The 15,705-nt window shown below is 51.0% G+C and overlaps 8 protein-coding genes across 8 annotated transcripts; 4 read left to right on the plus strand and 4 right to left on the minus strand.

Moving 5' to 3' along the window:
* Window positions 1–1,369: 1,369 nt before the first annotated feature.
* N7474_009376 (uncharacterized protein) lies at window positions 1,370–2,350 on the plus strand (the record flags this gene model as incomplete). Its single annotated transcript, XM_057200786.1, has 1 exon — window positions 1,370–2,350. One exon carries the CDS (start codon window positions 1,370–1,372, stop codon window positions 2,348–2,350), a length of 981 nt encoding a protein of 326 aa, XP_057048773.1.
* Window positions 2,351–2,617: 267 nt separating this feature from the next.
* On the minus strand, window positions 2,618–4,715 carry N7474_009377 (DNA topoisomerase 3; the record flags this gene model as incomplete). Its single annotated transcript, XM_057200787.1, has 5 exons — window positions 2,618–3,407; window positions 3,464–3,923; window positions 3,972–4,141; window positions 4,198–4,577; window positions 4,629–4,715. 5 exons carry the CDS (start codon window positions 4,713–4,715, stop codon window positions 2,618–2,620), a joined length of 1,887 nt encoding a protein of 628 aa, XP_057048774.1.
* Window positions 4,716–4,981: 266 nt separating this feature from the next.
* On the plus strand, window positions 4,982–6,119 carry N7474_009378 (DUF1295 domain protein; the record flags this gene model as incomplete). Its single annotated transcript, XM_057200788.1, has 2 exons — window positions 4,982–5,350; window positions 5,406–6,119. 2 exons carry the CDS (start codon window positions 4,982–4,984, stop codon window positions 6,117–6,119), a joined length of 1,083 nt encoding a protein of 360 aa, XP_057048775.1.
* A 196-nt stretch (window positions 6,120–6,315) lies between these two features.
* On the minus strand, window positions 6,316–7,395 carry N7474_009379 (uncharacterized protein; the record flags this gene model as incomplete). Its single annotated transcript, XM_057200789.1, has 1 exon — window positions 6,316–7,395. The coding sequence occupies one exon, from the start codon at window positions 7,393–7,395 to the stop codon at window positions 6,316–6,318; it is 1,080 nt and encodes a 359-aa protein (XP_057048776.1).
* A 686-nt stretch (window positions 7,396–8,081) lies between these two features.
* Window positions 8,082–9,668, minus strand: N7474_009380 (amidohydrolase; the record flags this gene model as incomplete). The annotated part of the gene is made up of 2 exons (XM_057200790.1): window positions 8,082–9,140; window positions 9,192–9,668. The coding sequence occupies 2 exons, from the start codon at window positions 9,666–9,668 to the stop codon at window positions 8,082–8,084; spliced, it is 1,536 nt and encodes a 511-aa protein (XP_057048777.1).
* Window positions 9,669–10,051: 383 nt separating this feature from the next.
* On the plus strand, window positions 10,052–11,975 carry N7474_009381 (uncharacterized protein; the record flags this gene model as incomplete). Its single annotated transcript, XM_057200791.1, has 4 exons — window positions 10,052–10,225; window positions 10,287–10,966; window positions 11,027–11,486; window positions 11,538–11,975. 4 exons carry the CDS (start codon window positions 10,052–10,054, stop codon window positions 11,973–11,975), a joined length of 1,752 nt encoding a protein of 583 aa, XP_057048778.1.
* Window positions 11,976–12,145: 170 nt separating this feature from the next.
* N7474_009382 (uncharacterized protein) lies at window positions 12,146–13,132 on the minus strand (the record flags this gene model as incomplete). Its single annotated transcript, XM_057200792.1, has 1 exon — window positions 12,146–13,132. One exon carries the CDS (start codon window positions 13,130–13,132, stop codon window positions 12,146–12,148), a length of 987 nt encoding a protein of 328 aa, XP_057048779.1.
* A 213-nt stretch (window positions 13,133–13,345) lies between these two features.
* N7474_009383 (uncharacterized protein) lies at window positions 13,346–15,497 on the plus strand (the record flags this gene model as incomplete). Its single annotated transcript, XM_057200793.1, has 2 exons — window positions 13,346–15,007; window positions 15,057–15,497. 2 exons carry the CDS (start codon window positions 13,346–13,348, stop codon window positions 15,495–15,497), a joined length of 2,103 nt encoding a protein of 700 aa, XP_057048780.1.
* Between the last annotated feature and the right edge of the window lie 208 nt (window positions 15,498–15,705).

Consider the following 15,705-nt stretch of genomic DNA (forward strand, 5'->3'; position numbering starts at 1 on the left):
CCGATATCCGTGGCTCGGCCCTGCCAAAGGACACTTCCTCAAATGCGGAGATGCCCATGGGGGTGGAGCGATGTGGGCCACCTCGCAAATTGGACGCCAATAAGTGCAAGCATTGAGAAGCACCACGAAGCCCTGGCCGAAGCATCCGGGAAGCGATCCGCGCCGGGCCCGCCTATCACGGCGTGGGATTTGGACTGCAACGTCATCTTGATCTGTGCAAACACCGCGAATCCAATAACTCGGCAGGCCTTAATACAGGGTTTGACTCAAGCCAAAGAGACATGGATCTAGCGCCACTGACGGTGACAGCAGTCACGAGATCCAGGGTAATCATCTCAGGCCCCTTTCCGACCAGAGCCGCGACAAAGGCACACCCTCCACATACTTCGGTGGCTTGACCGGCTGACGCCTCCCGCAAGTTATGGGGTCATTCAAAGGTTATTCCAACGCCTTCTATTATTGGGGAACGGCCTGTGCTCCCCGGCCGCCCCGCCCTGGAAATCTCCCGATCAAGATGGTCGCACGCCACGAGTTTCCGTGAGCTATCGGCCCTTGAGTTCATGCGGCCATCCATGGCGCCCGAAAAAGCGTTTATTACGGAACCAGATCCCGGTAACCTTCGAATGGTATGGGATGCAAGTGCGATTCATCAGCCCTAGTTCAGTGATGACCCAAGCCATGGACTGTAAATGAAACATGTTTTTTCTTTGAAGATCTTTGTCTTCCAATCACTGTGTTTGGCCCCTTGAGCATCTGGCATTAGATGAATCATCTTCGGGGCGTTGACCAATCGTGTTTGTCCAGGTCCAACTCCTATGATGTTATATAGATGACGCTCGACAAAAAATCAACAGTGCCTCCTTCAGGAGTAGTTAGAAGCAATGACCAAGGATTTACTAATAGTGGTTTTCTGCATGGTTGCGAATGGAGCTATTTGGAGGTTTTCCCGAGAATCGACCTATGCTTGTCTCTCAAGAATACTTCGAAGCTTTCAGTCTGGAAATTGCAGATTCTGATGCAAAATCCAGAGATTTAAACTCAGTGAGGACTAGGGTTACACATAAAGGACCCTATAGTGCAAATCTGCGGCATGCTCTCATGCTCCCACGCTCCCACGTGGCATGGCAAAGCTCTACAAAGCAAACGCGGCCTTTCTTTCCCTAGATTATGGAGAAGCAAACTCTGAGCGCCAGACAATAACGCAAAGGTTCAATGAACTGCCCATTTACTCACAAACATCATATTCACCGTATCATTCTCTGCCCTACGAGAAGCAGCATAGTTGCGGCGCTGCAGGTACCTGGATTGTATTTTGTAGACACACCTCACCACGGTCATTTTCTTTTTAGTTCTGTCACTACTCATCGACATGGAGCTTCTCATACTTGGACTTGTCTGCCTTGCCAGCAATCTCTGGGGCCTCTATGGCCCCATCCCGTTTACCGCCATTCAGCCGAGCCGGCCCTTTTTGGACCGGGCTCTGGGATCCCTTCAACTGACGAGCGCAGTATACGCCCTCGATCAGTTCCATCCCTACCTCTTGCCGAACTCTCTAGCTCACTATGTCAGTCTAGGTCAGGAAGTGATGACCGACTTCGTGGTCAGCAACAACATCACGATGTTTTCAGCATCCGATACAGCAGCGAGCATCAAGACAGATCTATTTACCGCTTCGTTGCTCTCTGATGAATTCCCAAGCGACAGCGACGAATATCATCTACCGAAACAGCATCCCTCCAAACCAGAGACTTGCTCCGCGGAGGCAGGATACGTCAACGTAATCCTAGTCCTCCTGATCATCATCCTCGCAGTACAACTCAAAGAAACAATCCAACGCGGCACGGACACCAATGACAAAGAGATCCAACTCCTGCGCACCGAGCAGCAAATCTTCTTCACCGAACTCCAATCGTCACACAAAATAGCACTCGATGCAACCCACCAACGCCTCGACTACCTGGAAGAACGCACCAATCAGCTTTTCGGCGTCGGAAACGAGCTTCTAGCCCACAAGGACATGCTCGCGGCCAAAATTGCGGCCAGCGTTGCCGATGGACTCAACAGTCCGGACTCCGAGATAGGGCATCATCTACGTGATGTCCAGGATGGTCTGGCGACGCTCCGGGAGAGTGCGGGTCAGAATTCGGGGGCCTGGATGGAACTTGCGGAGTTGCTGAGGGCATTCCCTTCAAACGTGGCGTCCGCTATTGCTACTTCTCTTGCGGAGGAGATTATGAACGCGAGGATGTTGGATGAGGCTTCGACGGGGGTCTCAATGGGGCCTTCGACGGGGATGTCGTCGAGGAAGTCGTCGGGATTGGAGAGGAGTATCTGGGCGGTGCGCACTTAGCTCCGATCTGGTCGTGCTGGATACTCATGAGGATGTATGTTTTCCCTTGGTTGTTAGGGATATGCTGTCTGGCCCATCGTTGGGGCAAGACAGTACTTTCTCTGTTGTTCTTGGGGGGTTGTATGGGGAGAGGGTAGGGCGAGTGACTGCACAAATCAATATTGTTTGAACTCTCACATTATCTCAACGCCCATAAGAATAAGGCCAGCAAGGGTATCATCCAATCAACAAAACCGAGCAAGTCCGCGCCAGCAAGCATTACAACTCTCAGGAGGCAGCTTCTTCAATAAGATACTTCCGACAAGCGTCTTTCAACATATCGATACGCCTTTGCGTATGGATGAAGACCTCCCGGTACATGTCCAAGCTTTCCTGCACGACATCCTGACGAGTCTTGGTACCCGCACATATCTCGAGCATGCGCAATTCCATTTCTTTCCGCAGAAACGGCTTGCTCAAAGATACGCTATTCGGAAGCCCCGCGACCACATTGTCATATCCCTCCACGAGGGCAATGCCCAGACGAGTAGGGATGAGTTCCTGGACCGAACTGCGACCACCGCCGCGATTGTGCGTAGCGACGTATTCGCGTTCTTTGATTTTGGCGATATGTTCCGCCATCGTTGCGTCCGTTCCTATGCCGTTGGCATCCATCAAACCGATGAGCTCGGGCTCGGTGAGATAGTTCGGGGCTGTGGTCTTGCCCTCGGAAATGTTGGCCTCGGTAGGTTCGAAGAGCTCGCCTCGCTGGAAGGCTGGTAGTTGCTGGCTGCTCTCCCATTTGTCGTAGACGTACACGTCCAGATAGTTCCTTTCCAGCACGATCAGGCCGTTGGCGTGGAACATCTCCTCGCCGTATTGGATTTCGACCTCGCTCGTCTGGCCTTTGGCATCGTCGGAACAGCATGCAAGAAACCGGCGAACCACGAATTCGTAGACTTTCTTTTCATTGGCTTGTAGTTGGTTCGGAGAGACCCAGCAGACCGGGTGGATGGGTGGATGGGCCTTGTCGTTGTGACGTCCCCAACGTGGCGTTCTAAATTTTCCATCGAGTAGTCTAAGGCGAGTCTGTCAGTCGAGGTGAAAAATAAAACAAGAGGAAGTACTCCATACTCTCGAGCGTACTGCCCCCAACCTTGGTCCTGCACTTGCTTTTCGACCAAGCTTTTCAGATCAATAGCCTTATCAAACTGATCCGTCTCTGTTCTTGGATAGCTGATGTATCCCTTGGTGTAGAGTGTCTCTGCGACCTTCATGATAGTCTGACTGTCTAGGCGGAGAAATCGACTACCCATCATCTGTAGGTCCACGGTTGTCAAAGGCAGTGGTCTCCATTTGCTCGTGGGTTTCTGGTTCACTTTTGTGACCTTGGCCTGTTTTGCGGCCAGGCATCGCTCAAGCATCATCGTGACAGCTGCCCGATCAAAAAGATGCACCCGTCGCCAGAGGAAGTTGACTTTGATGTCGTCTCGCTTCAGCATGACCTTGATGCCCCAGAAAGGTTCCGGCTTGAAATTTTTCACCCTCAGATACCGGTCAACCACAAATCCTAGGGTCGGGAATTGACACGAGCCTACTAGATGTTAGACAAAAAACACAGAGGGGTTTCGAGGGATCCTACCATAGCTAATGACCTTCTCTTGCAAAACTGCGACTAGAGTCTGTAGCTGGAGGGTCTGCAGACGTGTGAATGCTGCGCCGATTCGGAGATCCAGCTCAATTCGAGCAGCGACAGCATTTGCTTGACGGTCGTCAAGCTCCACAGGCTCTCGAGCAGCACGTAGGACATGACTATTCCCAAAATCAGCTCTTGCGCCACCTCTAATTCCCGCGACAAGCCAACTCACGCTCTTTCCGTGTTGCTGAATTTTGCCCGTTTGACCTCGATGCGAGCATTTCCCGACTTCGCCTGATGCCGGACTTCTGAGCCGATATGCTCCCCTTCACGATCACAGTCGGTCCAGATAAACAACGCCTTGGAGTAACGCGCTTGGTCCCGGATGTTCTCTGCGATTGGCAGCTTATCCTTATCGACCGCTTCTTTAACAGGTGCTTCAAACAGTGATCCTGGAGGACATGAGGTCCAGCCTTTATACTGGCGCTCGAAATCCAGGCCGGTCAGATGGCCCACCACGCTGGTCATGGTGACGGAGCAGTTCCCCCAGGCGCCGCCGAAATTGAAATCAAACTCATAATTCTTCACGAACTGTGTCCCACGTATAGACCGCTACAATTGACATCAGTCTGTGCCACCAATTGTTCCAGGTGAGGCACTCACTGTTTGCATCGAGCCACCGGACAGATGCGTGGCCACCGCGCGGGCAATGGCGGGCTTCTCTGCCACGCAGAGGATCTTCCGAGCCATGGTGCAGGCCGGCAGTCAGACTCAAGGGACCATTGTGTGTGCCACTGGCCTTCTACACAGTCGTGGGCTGGCGATCGCCTTGCATGCTTCCCACAAGCGGTTAGATTGGGGTGCGACGCGAAGAAAACGAGGGACGCGCCTGTTGCTGCCTGAGGCATCAACGGTTTTCTGCCTGAAATGAGGTAATCCAAACATAACAAGCGCGATCCCCCCGTCAACGCCCATCGCAAACATCATCCATCCACTTGCGCATCTTGGACACCAAAATGGCTTATCTCCCGCTGCCTCGTGTTGAGTCTCTGGCAGACTGCACCTCGTTCAGGTTCGCCGTTCTTCCTTATATCTCCCAGTTGGAATGGCTGCCCGCCAGTTTGCGCGAAGCCGGCCGCGACCTGGATAGCTTGAAGGCTGTGTACCTCGCCACCAACCCCTTCATCTCCGTACTCGCCCTTGGCGCATGCCTTGCTGCGTTGTTCTTCGTGGCAGCGGAGATCAACCGCAACTATTCGCAGGTGGATCGCTTCTGGAGCATCTTGCCCGCCGTGTACAATGTGCACTTCGCCGCTTGGTCGCGCTTGGCTGGAATTCGCACCCAGACTGTGGACACGATCGCTGTTATTAGCGTACTTTGGAGTGTAAGAATTCGAACAAATGTGCCCGGTTCAACTGTGCTAACACGAATCTTTCCAGGCTCGTCTGACATTTAACTACTGGCGCAAAGGAGGTTACAAGATCGGCTCGGAGGACTACCGCTGGGAGGTCGTGCGCGCAAAAGTTAACAACAAATTTGTGTTCATGATCTTCAACCTGACCTTCATTGCTGCGGCCCAGTCGTTGCTGCTTGTTCTCATCACCGCGCCAACCTACGTTTTGCTTGTGGCGGCCTATACCCAGGGCCCCGAGTCGTTTGAACTGCCCGACTTGGTCTTCTCCCGCGCAGCCTTTTTCTTTATCATTATTGAATTCTTCGCCGACCAGCAACAGTGGAACTTCCACAAAGCCAAGCTTGAGTACCAGAACCACGCGCGCATTTCCGACAAGTACAAGGACCAGTACACCCCCGAGGACCTCGAGCGTGGGTTCGTGGTCAGCGGCCTCTGGTCCCTGTCGCGTCACCCCAATTTTGTCGCCGAACAGGCTGTCTGGGTGACCATGTATCTGTGGAGCTGCTACCGCACTGAGAACTATCTCCAGTGGACTGGTCTGGGTGTCGTGGGCTACCTTCTCATCTTTCAGGGCAGCACTCGCCTCACCGAGTCTATCAGTGCGGCCAAGTACCCAGAGTACCGCGAATACCAGGCCCGTGTTGGCCGATTCATTCCCCGTTGGTCTGTGAAGTCGAACAAGACCAAGCGTGCCGCCAAGAAGGCCGCTCAGGCGGCCAAGGACAAGAAGAGCAAATAATTTGGATATATCAGGAAATGCTTTGAATTGCTTTGGCAAGAAACTATATATAATGCTATATTTGGATGGGCGGTTTTGGACAGCTTTCAATTTTTGCGACATCAAACATATAACTATGTCAAATGATCTTGCTCTGCGATATTTACAATCTCACTTTTGGCTTTCAGACCACTGACAATCAGAGTCTCGTTCATCGTCACTCACCACTCCGCGACAGGAAGCGCGAAGCGCGTACCCGCCGCGTCTCCTCCACCCCGAGGAGTTGATATAGGTGCTCGAAGCTGTCCAGGAAGTCACCATTGGTGCTGTCATCTTCGGCTTTTGTCACAAGATCCGAGACCCAATCATCCCATTCCCGGCCTAGATTTGCCAGAATGAACTGGCACCACAACCAAACATTGTCTTCTCTCCCTTGGCGGTTGCACTCGATGGCCCGGATGCAGACTAGCATTCTACCCAGGTAATCATCTAGCGATGAGCAGTCGTCGTACTTGATGTGCAAAAGGTCTTGTATGCCTTGCATGGATCGCCGTGTCATGGCCAAGTCGCCGCCACATGTCCCCTGGAGATAACTCCAAGTGCCTCGCGCGTCCCACGCCAATCCATTAACGCAGAGCTCGCGCCGGATCTCCCGCGACACATTTGCAGTGATTATCATCCACACGTGATTGTTCACCTGCCTCCACTGGGTACAAAACTTGCTCATCGCCGGCACTGGTTCCAGACCACCGCCAACAATCGGCCAGACATTGCACTGGTCCAGCATCTCGCCCATATTCTCTGCCCAGGAAAGATAGTTCTCTGCACCGATCAGCGGCTCGTCGAGGAGCTCTATCTGGTAAAACCTGGTCTTGTTCTGCAGCGGAAGCCGCTTAAGCCACTGTTCTGTCTCCCAGTGTGGAGCCGACGGATCCGTCCACGAGAGCGGAGCCGGTGTCTGTCTGTGCTGATGCGGATGTCCGTTGATGGATGGTGCTATATCCGGGTGCGGGAGGTATACTCCGTCGTTGATCAGCGTTCGACCTAGGTCCCCAAGAAACGAAGGGAGTGACCAGTTGCGCAACGCTGGGATAACCCATTCCACCGCGCTCTTCCTGTTTTTCGGATCGGGCTGTTCGTTCTTCTGTTGACTTCGTCTTCGCTCGACTCCGTTCTCGGGGATTTCCCATTCGTGTGGCTCCTCCACCGGCGAGTCTAGGGAGTGGTCGAAGATGCTGCCGTAATCATTGAGTGTGGGCAGAGTGAGTCCATTGTTGATAGATCGGGTGGTTGACATGGCTTTCTCTGTGTTGTAACAGTAGAACTTGTCAAGGCAGAGAACACTTCATTTCAGAATAGCATGGTCATCTCGGCTGTATATGTACTCAGCAAGTTTCCCTCATAGATATCTGGTCATGCGAATAGAAGAGACCTTTTTGTACCCTCTTTGTTTATTCTGAAACCAGTGAACAAACCAACTAGACGGAAGAAAGGAGAGCATCAATAGAGAAGACAAAGGATATTTGAATCATCCTCTAATACTCAAGTCAGGTATCTGTTTCTGCAATCCAGTCTTTATTCAATAATCCAGGTGAGTAGCGGCTGGCATAGAGCCGTCAAAATTAGGCGTAATTCAAGGTTGACACCTTATCTGTTTCTAAATTTAAACCTAACACCAAGCTGGTACTTTGGGATTCTCTCTCCACACAGAGGTCCCAGGGAGATCACTGAACTCGTACTGCACGTAGGAATTCTGACTAAAATGGAAGTAGCATTTATATGTAATGTAATATGAGTCACAGTTTTCTTTGTCTAGTTTTCATCATATTTGCTTCTATCTGTTTGGAGCAAGTGTTATAGGCGGGTTAGGTTGCAACCCTCGATATGTACATCCACCCAGGCGTACCTCAAATGTCACTATTGGAGAATGAACTACTTACAGCGAAGTGAAGTTAAGACGGGCACTTAATTAACGTAATGCTATTAAATATAGTGCCACGGAGAGGCGAGTTTCCCTCCGATCTTTGTATCCTCTTCGTGATAATGGTTGGCACGCTCAAGAATCCCCTTGACAGCAGTCTGCGCCATCTGCACAATTTGCGCTTCTTTGTCTTTCCCGCCAACTACCAGGGTTCCCGCTTTCACCAGAATCTCGCCACCTACAACTGTCATATCAACGTCACGGCCCGTACATCCGTGAACGATGGTCGTAACTGGATTCACTGCATGCTCCGGGGCGTTACTGCTCCACGGTGCCGCTCCGAGTCCCCCTTGTCCGTATGGGTCGACAACAACAAAATCGGCCTTCTTGCCTGCTTCAAGACTTCCGATATCTTTGTCGAGACCCAATGCCTTTGCCCCGTTGATAGTGGCCATTTCCAGTACAACTTCAGCAGGCACAAGACTGGCATCCCTGTTGACCCCTTTGTGTAGGATGGAAGCTAGGTGCATCTCCTGAAACATGTCATAATGGTTGGAACATGGAGCACCATCAGTCCCCAGAGAGACCGTGATATGATCCTCGTTTGCCAACATAGATGGAATTGGCGCCACGCCCGAGGCCAATTTCAGGTTGGAGGTAGGGTTATGGGCCACAGATGTCTGTGTAGAGGAGAGCAGTGGTAGATCAATCCTCTCGTCTAGATTAACCATATGTGCCAAAACCAAGCGATGTGTGACCCCTTTGCATGTGTCGGAAGACGGGTTGGGTTGTGGGCAGAGCTTGGTATCACGAATAAACTCCATTGGGCTGCAGTGATAAGTGTCACGATAGATATCCAGATCTTTTGGAGATTCGGCACAATGCATGGTAATCGATATGCCATGATCCGAACATGTGGTTCCAAATTCACTATAGGCAGACTTTGGCGCTCCACGGGGGGTTCCTGCGGCCGCCCACACGTGGATTCGATCATCAAAGTTGTGATGATGGTTTTTATGGGCGGCTAAAAGCGCTGGTATGGACATGTTGATCAAGTCTTGATCTCGGGGGTCGGAAATAGACAGTTGCCGGTTGGTCTCTGTGAACTTGACTAGCTTTCCCTGTGCAAGAACTTAGTAGAAACCATGTTATAGAATTTTATTTGTCCTTACAAGACACCCTCGGATGCCCATCTCACCCACAGCTGCGCAAACCTGATCAAATCCCGCACGATAAGTCAACATAGGATCAAGGAAACATGTAGTTCCCGTTTTGAGCATTTCCGCAATTGTCAAGCGGGCTGCATGAAACCCGTCATTGCCATCAAAAACAGCCTCTAAGGGCCACACTGCATCACAAAGCCAATTATGAAGTGGCATATCCTCTGCCAATCCCCGCAGCAGCGACTGGACCAGATGTGCGTGGGTATTGATAAGCCCGGGAATGATGATACTGCCATAACAGTTTATTTCCGTCGTGTTGACTGGAAGAGGCTGAGAATATGGGCACTTTCCAACCGCTGCGATCCGACCATGCTCAACACGAATGTATCCATCGCGGATAACTTCTCGCTTGGCATTGATTGTGATAATTGTCGCACCATAGAATAGTTTGCAGTGACTGGACGAGGGTGGCTCTGTGGAATCCATGGCCACCAGATGCAACAGTGTCAATAATTTAATTGAAGGCAGGGAAGTAAGCTGTTTAATAAAAGCTATTTTTTTTTTCGCCAAATGCGCCATAGTCTCTTTGCCCCAGACCTCGGCCGAACTGTTGTGGGTCCCTTGTCTTATCTCTCCACGATCCTTGTACAGGGCTGTTTATCGTGACATTTATCATGACAATCACTTGAAGATATGACTGTGCAAGCGACATGGCTATCACGGACAATCACGGACAATGGTAATTGACAAAGACATAAAATGCTATATATTTGGGGTCATCGGCGGTAGATCAGCCTGCCGTTTCTTTGGAAATATCTACCAATTTCCAGACTTGCAGCATTGAAGTCGTTGAAGACCTATCACTACCCATGGATACCGATCGGACTTCGCCGGAGAAACAGCAAACGTCCCTCTCAAATCTCGAGTCTTTTGATACTGGAGACAGAAGATCAGAGGTGATCGAGGTCGCGCCAATCGCCGAATCCCGATGGCAATATCTCCGCCGCCACTTCACCAGCTGGGAAGGTTGGATTGGAAATTATGTATGAGAAGATCTGCCTTACATCAAAACTAGTTTTTTGTCGCTAATGAGGTGACCGACAGGATTATCTGTATCTGATCACCCCGAACATATGGCCACTCAACAAGCGATACAAGGATTTTGAAACCCCATTCTACGGACTCAATGACGAAGTGCCTATTTTTTTAACGATAATCCTCGGCCTGCAACATGCACTGACTATGATCGGATCTGTTGTCTCACCACCTTTGGCTATTGCAAGCGGCGCCTTCTACCTCGACGCAGAACTATCACAATACCTTGTCTCGGCGGCCTTCATAACCACCGGGATTGCCACGGCGCTGCAGGTGACCCGAGTACATTTGACAAAAACGCCATTCTACATTGGAACAGGGCTTTTGTCCGTTGTTGGGCCGACATTTGATGTGCTAGCCATTGCATTCAGCTACAGTGAGATGCGCTACGCGAAGGGGACGTGCCCTACCTCGTCGGATGGGTCTAAACTTCCGTGCCCCGAAGCTTGGGGTGCAATGCTCGGCACAATGTTATGCACAGTCTGGATTCAGATCCTGATATCTTTTGTACCACCTAAGGTACTGAATCGGATTTTTCCGAAGGTCGTCACAGGGACTCTTCTGCTGCTTGTGGGGGTCTACTTGATACACAGCGGTATGGAAAACTGGGGAGGAAGCTCGAACTGCGATGGCGGGTCAGGTTATTATGCTCTCTGTCCCGACATCGCAGCCCCTAAGCCACTACCTTGGTAAGTACGATCGACCATTATTCATTCGTTCCTGCTGATCTTCTTGCCATTGATTTCTAGGGGCGACCCAAAACTTATTGGCTTGGGATTCAGCGTGTTCGTAACCATTATTTTTGTGGAACTCTTTGGATCTCCCCTCATGCGATCTGCATCGGTCATATTTGGTCTAGCCATGGGATGTATCATCTCGGGGGCGACAGGATACTGGTCTCGCGACAACATCGACGCAGCTCCAGCGGTAACATTCCTTTGGGTTGAAACCTTCAAACTATCGGTGGATGGAGCGCTTGTACTCCCGCTGCTGATTATGTTTATCTGTGAGGGTGTCAGTTGTATGCCAGACATTCTGGCCACTTCAGAAATATCTGGAGTTGACATTGATGGAACCGAGTTTAACAGCCGAATTCAGGGTGGCATACTGTGTGACGGAATCGGGAGTCTAATCAGCGCTTTGGGAACTGGGATGCCCATGGTGAGCCAGGCAGGAAACAATGGTGTGATCTCACTTACTGGGTGTGCGGTAAGAGTTCCCGACTGCTGATGATAATTCTTATCTCTGATTCTGTCTTAGAGCCGTCGAGCTGGATGGTGCGCAGCCGCTTTCCTAGTTCTAATGGGAATCTTTGGCAAATTTGGTGCAGTATTCGGCTCCATGCCGCCATCTGTACTCGGTGGCATGCAGGTATTTCTATACAGCACCATCGCGGTCACCGGTATCCGGGTATTGGGTCTGGTGGAGTTTACCAGACGCAACAGATTTATTCTGACTGCAGCCTTGGGTATTGGGTTTGTAGACATTGTGTCACCCAGCTGGTTCAGCCAGATTCTGAACTACAGCGGATCAAATGTGCGACTCGAGGGGCTCGAGCAGGGCATCAACCTTATTGTGGAGACCCCATTTATCGTTTCCGCGGTGATCGGTGTTTTCTTGAACGCAGTTATCCCAGAGGACGGCACGAAGAAGAGCAATAGTTCAGTTAACTTTCAAGAGCGCACGCTTCCTTCGTGATATCAATACCAGGCATCACAAATATTAATGAAGTTCAGCCAAAGGCAGGCCAATAAAATTAACATTCATCCTAATATTGCAACAAGACTTAGGGTAATCAAAAAGTCCGATTTTCATCACAGTTAATCAAACTAGCTTCTTATATTCCAACTCAATATATTGGCACATAATCATGCAGCCGCGACAGCCTTGAGTTTCTCTTGTAGGGCGGCGAAGTTCCTCTTCATCGCATTCTCTGTAAACTGGGCGCCTGTGACCATAGGATACTTCTTGCGTGGCCCTTGAATCAGAGAATCCTTGCATGGCTGGTTGAAGTAGGCGATGCTATATCGATCGCCAAAGAAGTCACCCTGCTCACAGGGGGCCTTGACACGGTGAAAGGTCGACTTGAATCGGTCGTCCGACCAAGACATGAGTAGGTCACCGATATTGCACACGATCTCTCCAGTCTTAGCTTCTACCTTGGTCCATTCATCGCCAATTCCAAACTCGGTGACTACCTCGCGCCCGGGGCAGATTTCCAACCCGCTTTGGCCTTCTTTCTGGAAAAGTAGCGTCAGGAAATCCCAGTCGGCATGTGCCCCAGCACGGTGATACTCCTTGCCGTCGGAAATCTCGGGCAGGGAAAAGTAGTGCAGAAGTCGCATAGTGGTTTGGGAGTTTGGCCGGGTGATCCCATGGCATTCGATAAAGAAGTCGTCGGGGAATCCCAACCCACGCGCAAAGCATCGCATCAACCGCTCGGAGATCTCCTGCACACGGTGCATGAAGTTGACTGAGGTGGCCTGGAAGCCCGGGAGATGCTCGTCTTCTATCCATAATCCCTTCATGTTCTCGCCGAATTGCAACTGGTAGGACTCCTTGCGGTCGGGCTGGCCGGTTGAGGGTCGGATCTGCGAGTTCTTTTCCCAGCCGACGTTGTTGGAGTTCCAGGGTACGGTTGCTTTGGTTTCATCGGGAAGATCGAAGAAGCTCTTGGACGTTGCGAACATGGTGTCGATATCCTCCTTTGAGAGTCCATGGTCGACCAGCGTAAAAAACCCCACGTTTTCAGCAGCATGAATCAGTGCTGCAGTGATTTCATCCATGCGATTTTCAAAATCTCGCAAGGAGACCTGGGGGATCACGCGGTCGACATATCGGGTTTGGGAAGCCATTTTGATTATTGTTTCCGAGTATTGTTCATCAAGCGAGACTCCTGAAGCAACATGGAATATATAAGAAATACCCGGGCATTGTCTTCGGCCGAGGGCCCTTCAAGCCGATGTTGCATAATCGCTAGTTTAGACGTAGCAGGTGATAGCAGCTCGGCCGAAGATAGATAAGGGCTGCGCACCCTTCTCCCCTACGTTTCCTCACGGACGTCAACCATGAGCTCCGGAATTCACCGAAAACGCCTCGCCTGTGTGGAGTGTACGCGACGAAAGGTCAAGTGCGACAAGACCCTGCCCTGTAGGAACTGCACGAGGAAAGGAACGCAATGTACTCGGCCGCGCGACCCAGAGCACTCGCGAGCGTCGAGCGTTGCACAGTTGACTGACTCCCTGGCCAGCCCGACTGCCAGTGCTCTAGGCCTCATCGATAATCTCCAATCTAGAATCAAGCAGCTCGAGAATGCGCTGAAAGAGGCAACCCGCTCAGCGACCGAACCCGGGTCAGCACACGATCCGGTAGAAAGCCGCTCAGTGGCCCGCTCAGTGTCTGCGAATATTCCATCTCCAACCCCGGTTCCAGTGAGACAGCCTGAAAATCATTCCGTCGATCCCCCGGAGGAGGTAGAAGATGCTGCCACAATACTGGAATTTCTGGCGTGGGGTCGCCGCAAGGATCCCAATTATCAGGATGCAGTCGCTCGTCGAGAGAGCAACCTGCATCGTTCCCCGGGAGATGTCACGGCTGACGATGATTGGGAAGACATGTCTCAATTGCCGAACGTGTCTGGTGTGCCCATGTGCCAACTTCTACTTCCCAGCCAGCAGCAGGTCCGCCTCTTGGTCAAATACCATTGCGAGTGCTTGCTTTGGTACCATGGTTCTTTCCATACAGCTACATTCTTACAGGAACTAGACGATTTTTATCATAACCATAATGGCCGCATCGAGGGCTCTGGTGTCGACCTGCAATGGATTGCTCTTCTCTTCTCGGTTTTGACCGGGTCAATGACCTGTGCACCGCGATCAGTTGCACAATCATGGGGGTTTCGCAGTCAAGAACAGGACACATTGTCCCGGCGTTGGCTTCGTGCCATGACAACATGCTTGCACCAGGCTGATTTTATGGCCTGCCATTCTCTATACTCGGTGGAAGCGATTGCCACCCTCACCATCTCCGCGCACATGCTGGGATATTCAAATGGGTTATCGGTATTGCTTGCGTCCGCCGTCCGCGTTGCCCAGGGGCTTGATTTGCATCATCTTGGAGACGAAAATGATGGGCGAGCCGATGGATTGGTTAATCGAGAGATCGGTCGACGCGTCTGGTGCCAGCTATGCATTCAAGATTGGTTTTCAATACCATTTGCCGAGACGTATCTGATCCATCGCCTTTGTTTCAACACGGACAAACCACGCAACTGCAATGATGATATGCTTTCTTTATCGGAAGACCAACCTACCGTTACCAACTACTCTCGTCTGTTCTACGACATTGCTGCTTTGATGCCAGACCTGCATGACGACTTGACCTCTTCCAATACCATGTACACTAGGTACGAAGAAGTCCTTAAACATGATCGTCGGCTGCGCAACCTGGCTACACAACATCTGCCGCATTATTTGCAAAACGTTCCAGTAGATCCGGCATGGCCCTGCTATGTGCCATGGGCACGACGAAGCCTGGCCATCAGTTCTGCGCATAAGATCATCATGATTCACCGGAAGTTTTTGAGTTTGAGCTTTGTGAATCCCATGTTCGAATTTACTCGGAAGACCTGTGTGGCAGCCTCGAGGACCATCATCAATGAGCAAAAGGACGCAACCCGGGACGGCGGGCCCGTTCTGTGGATCCATCAGGCTTTTAGCGTCGCGGCGAGTGTAAGTGCCCATATCTGGATCGATCAAATGCTTGAGCTGATTAGATCAGATCATTCTCTGCTTGGATATGTTTCACCACTCAGTTACGGAACGCAAGGTTTCAGAGCACCGACAACTAATTGAAGACGGAATTGAGATACTGTCTCGGTGTGAATCAGATATGATTGCAAAGCGCGGTGTATCTCTCTTGAGAGCCATGCTTGCTAGTGAACGAGACACAGGACATCCGCAAAATAGACTCATCAACTCGTCCCAAGGTCAACGTATGATCTACAAGGGTCTCGTGAACGCACGCTCAAATGAACTGAACATCCCTGCCATTATCAGAGCCTTTTACCAGGAGGATCAAGAGCTATCTACAAGGGAAGAGAGGCATGACCGATGGTCGGACGTGATGTCGAACGAGACCGAGATGCTAGCGCCTCTAGGGGTTGATTGCGCCGAGGGACTTGACGATATCCTAAACTTGGCCTCAAACTTCATGGCGTAAGATGATTTACAGTTGCCCATCAATTATTCACAGAGACCTATGAACCGGTTTTAATGTAAGCTCGTTACATCGCTGCACCCTTGCCAGACTGTTACCGCGAGTATTCTAGTGGTAGCTCGAATGTCGACCATTCTCTAGAGCGGCTCACCCGAGGTCGCAGGTTTATCCGTCACCAATATTACGCTATAGGAACTAAGTTTGATCAAAT

Source organism: Penicillium riverlandense (assembly GCF_028828495.1).
Source record: "Penicillium riverlandense strain IBT 135883 chromosome Unknown utg000008l_segment0_segment0, whole genome shotgun sequence".
In the NCBI taxonomy this organism is placed as follows: domain Eukaryota; kingdom Fungi; phylum Ascomycota; class Eurotiomycetes; order Eurotiales; family Aspergillaceae; genus Penicillium; species Penicillium riverlandense.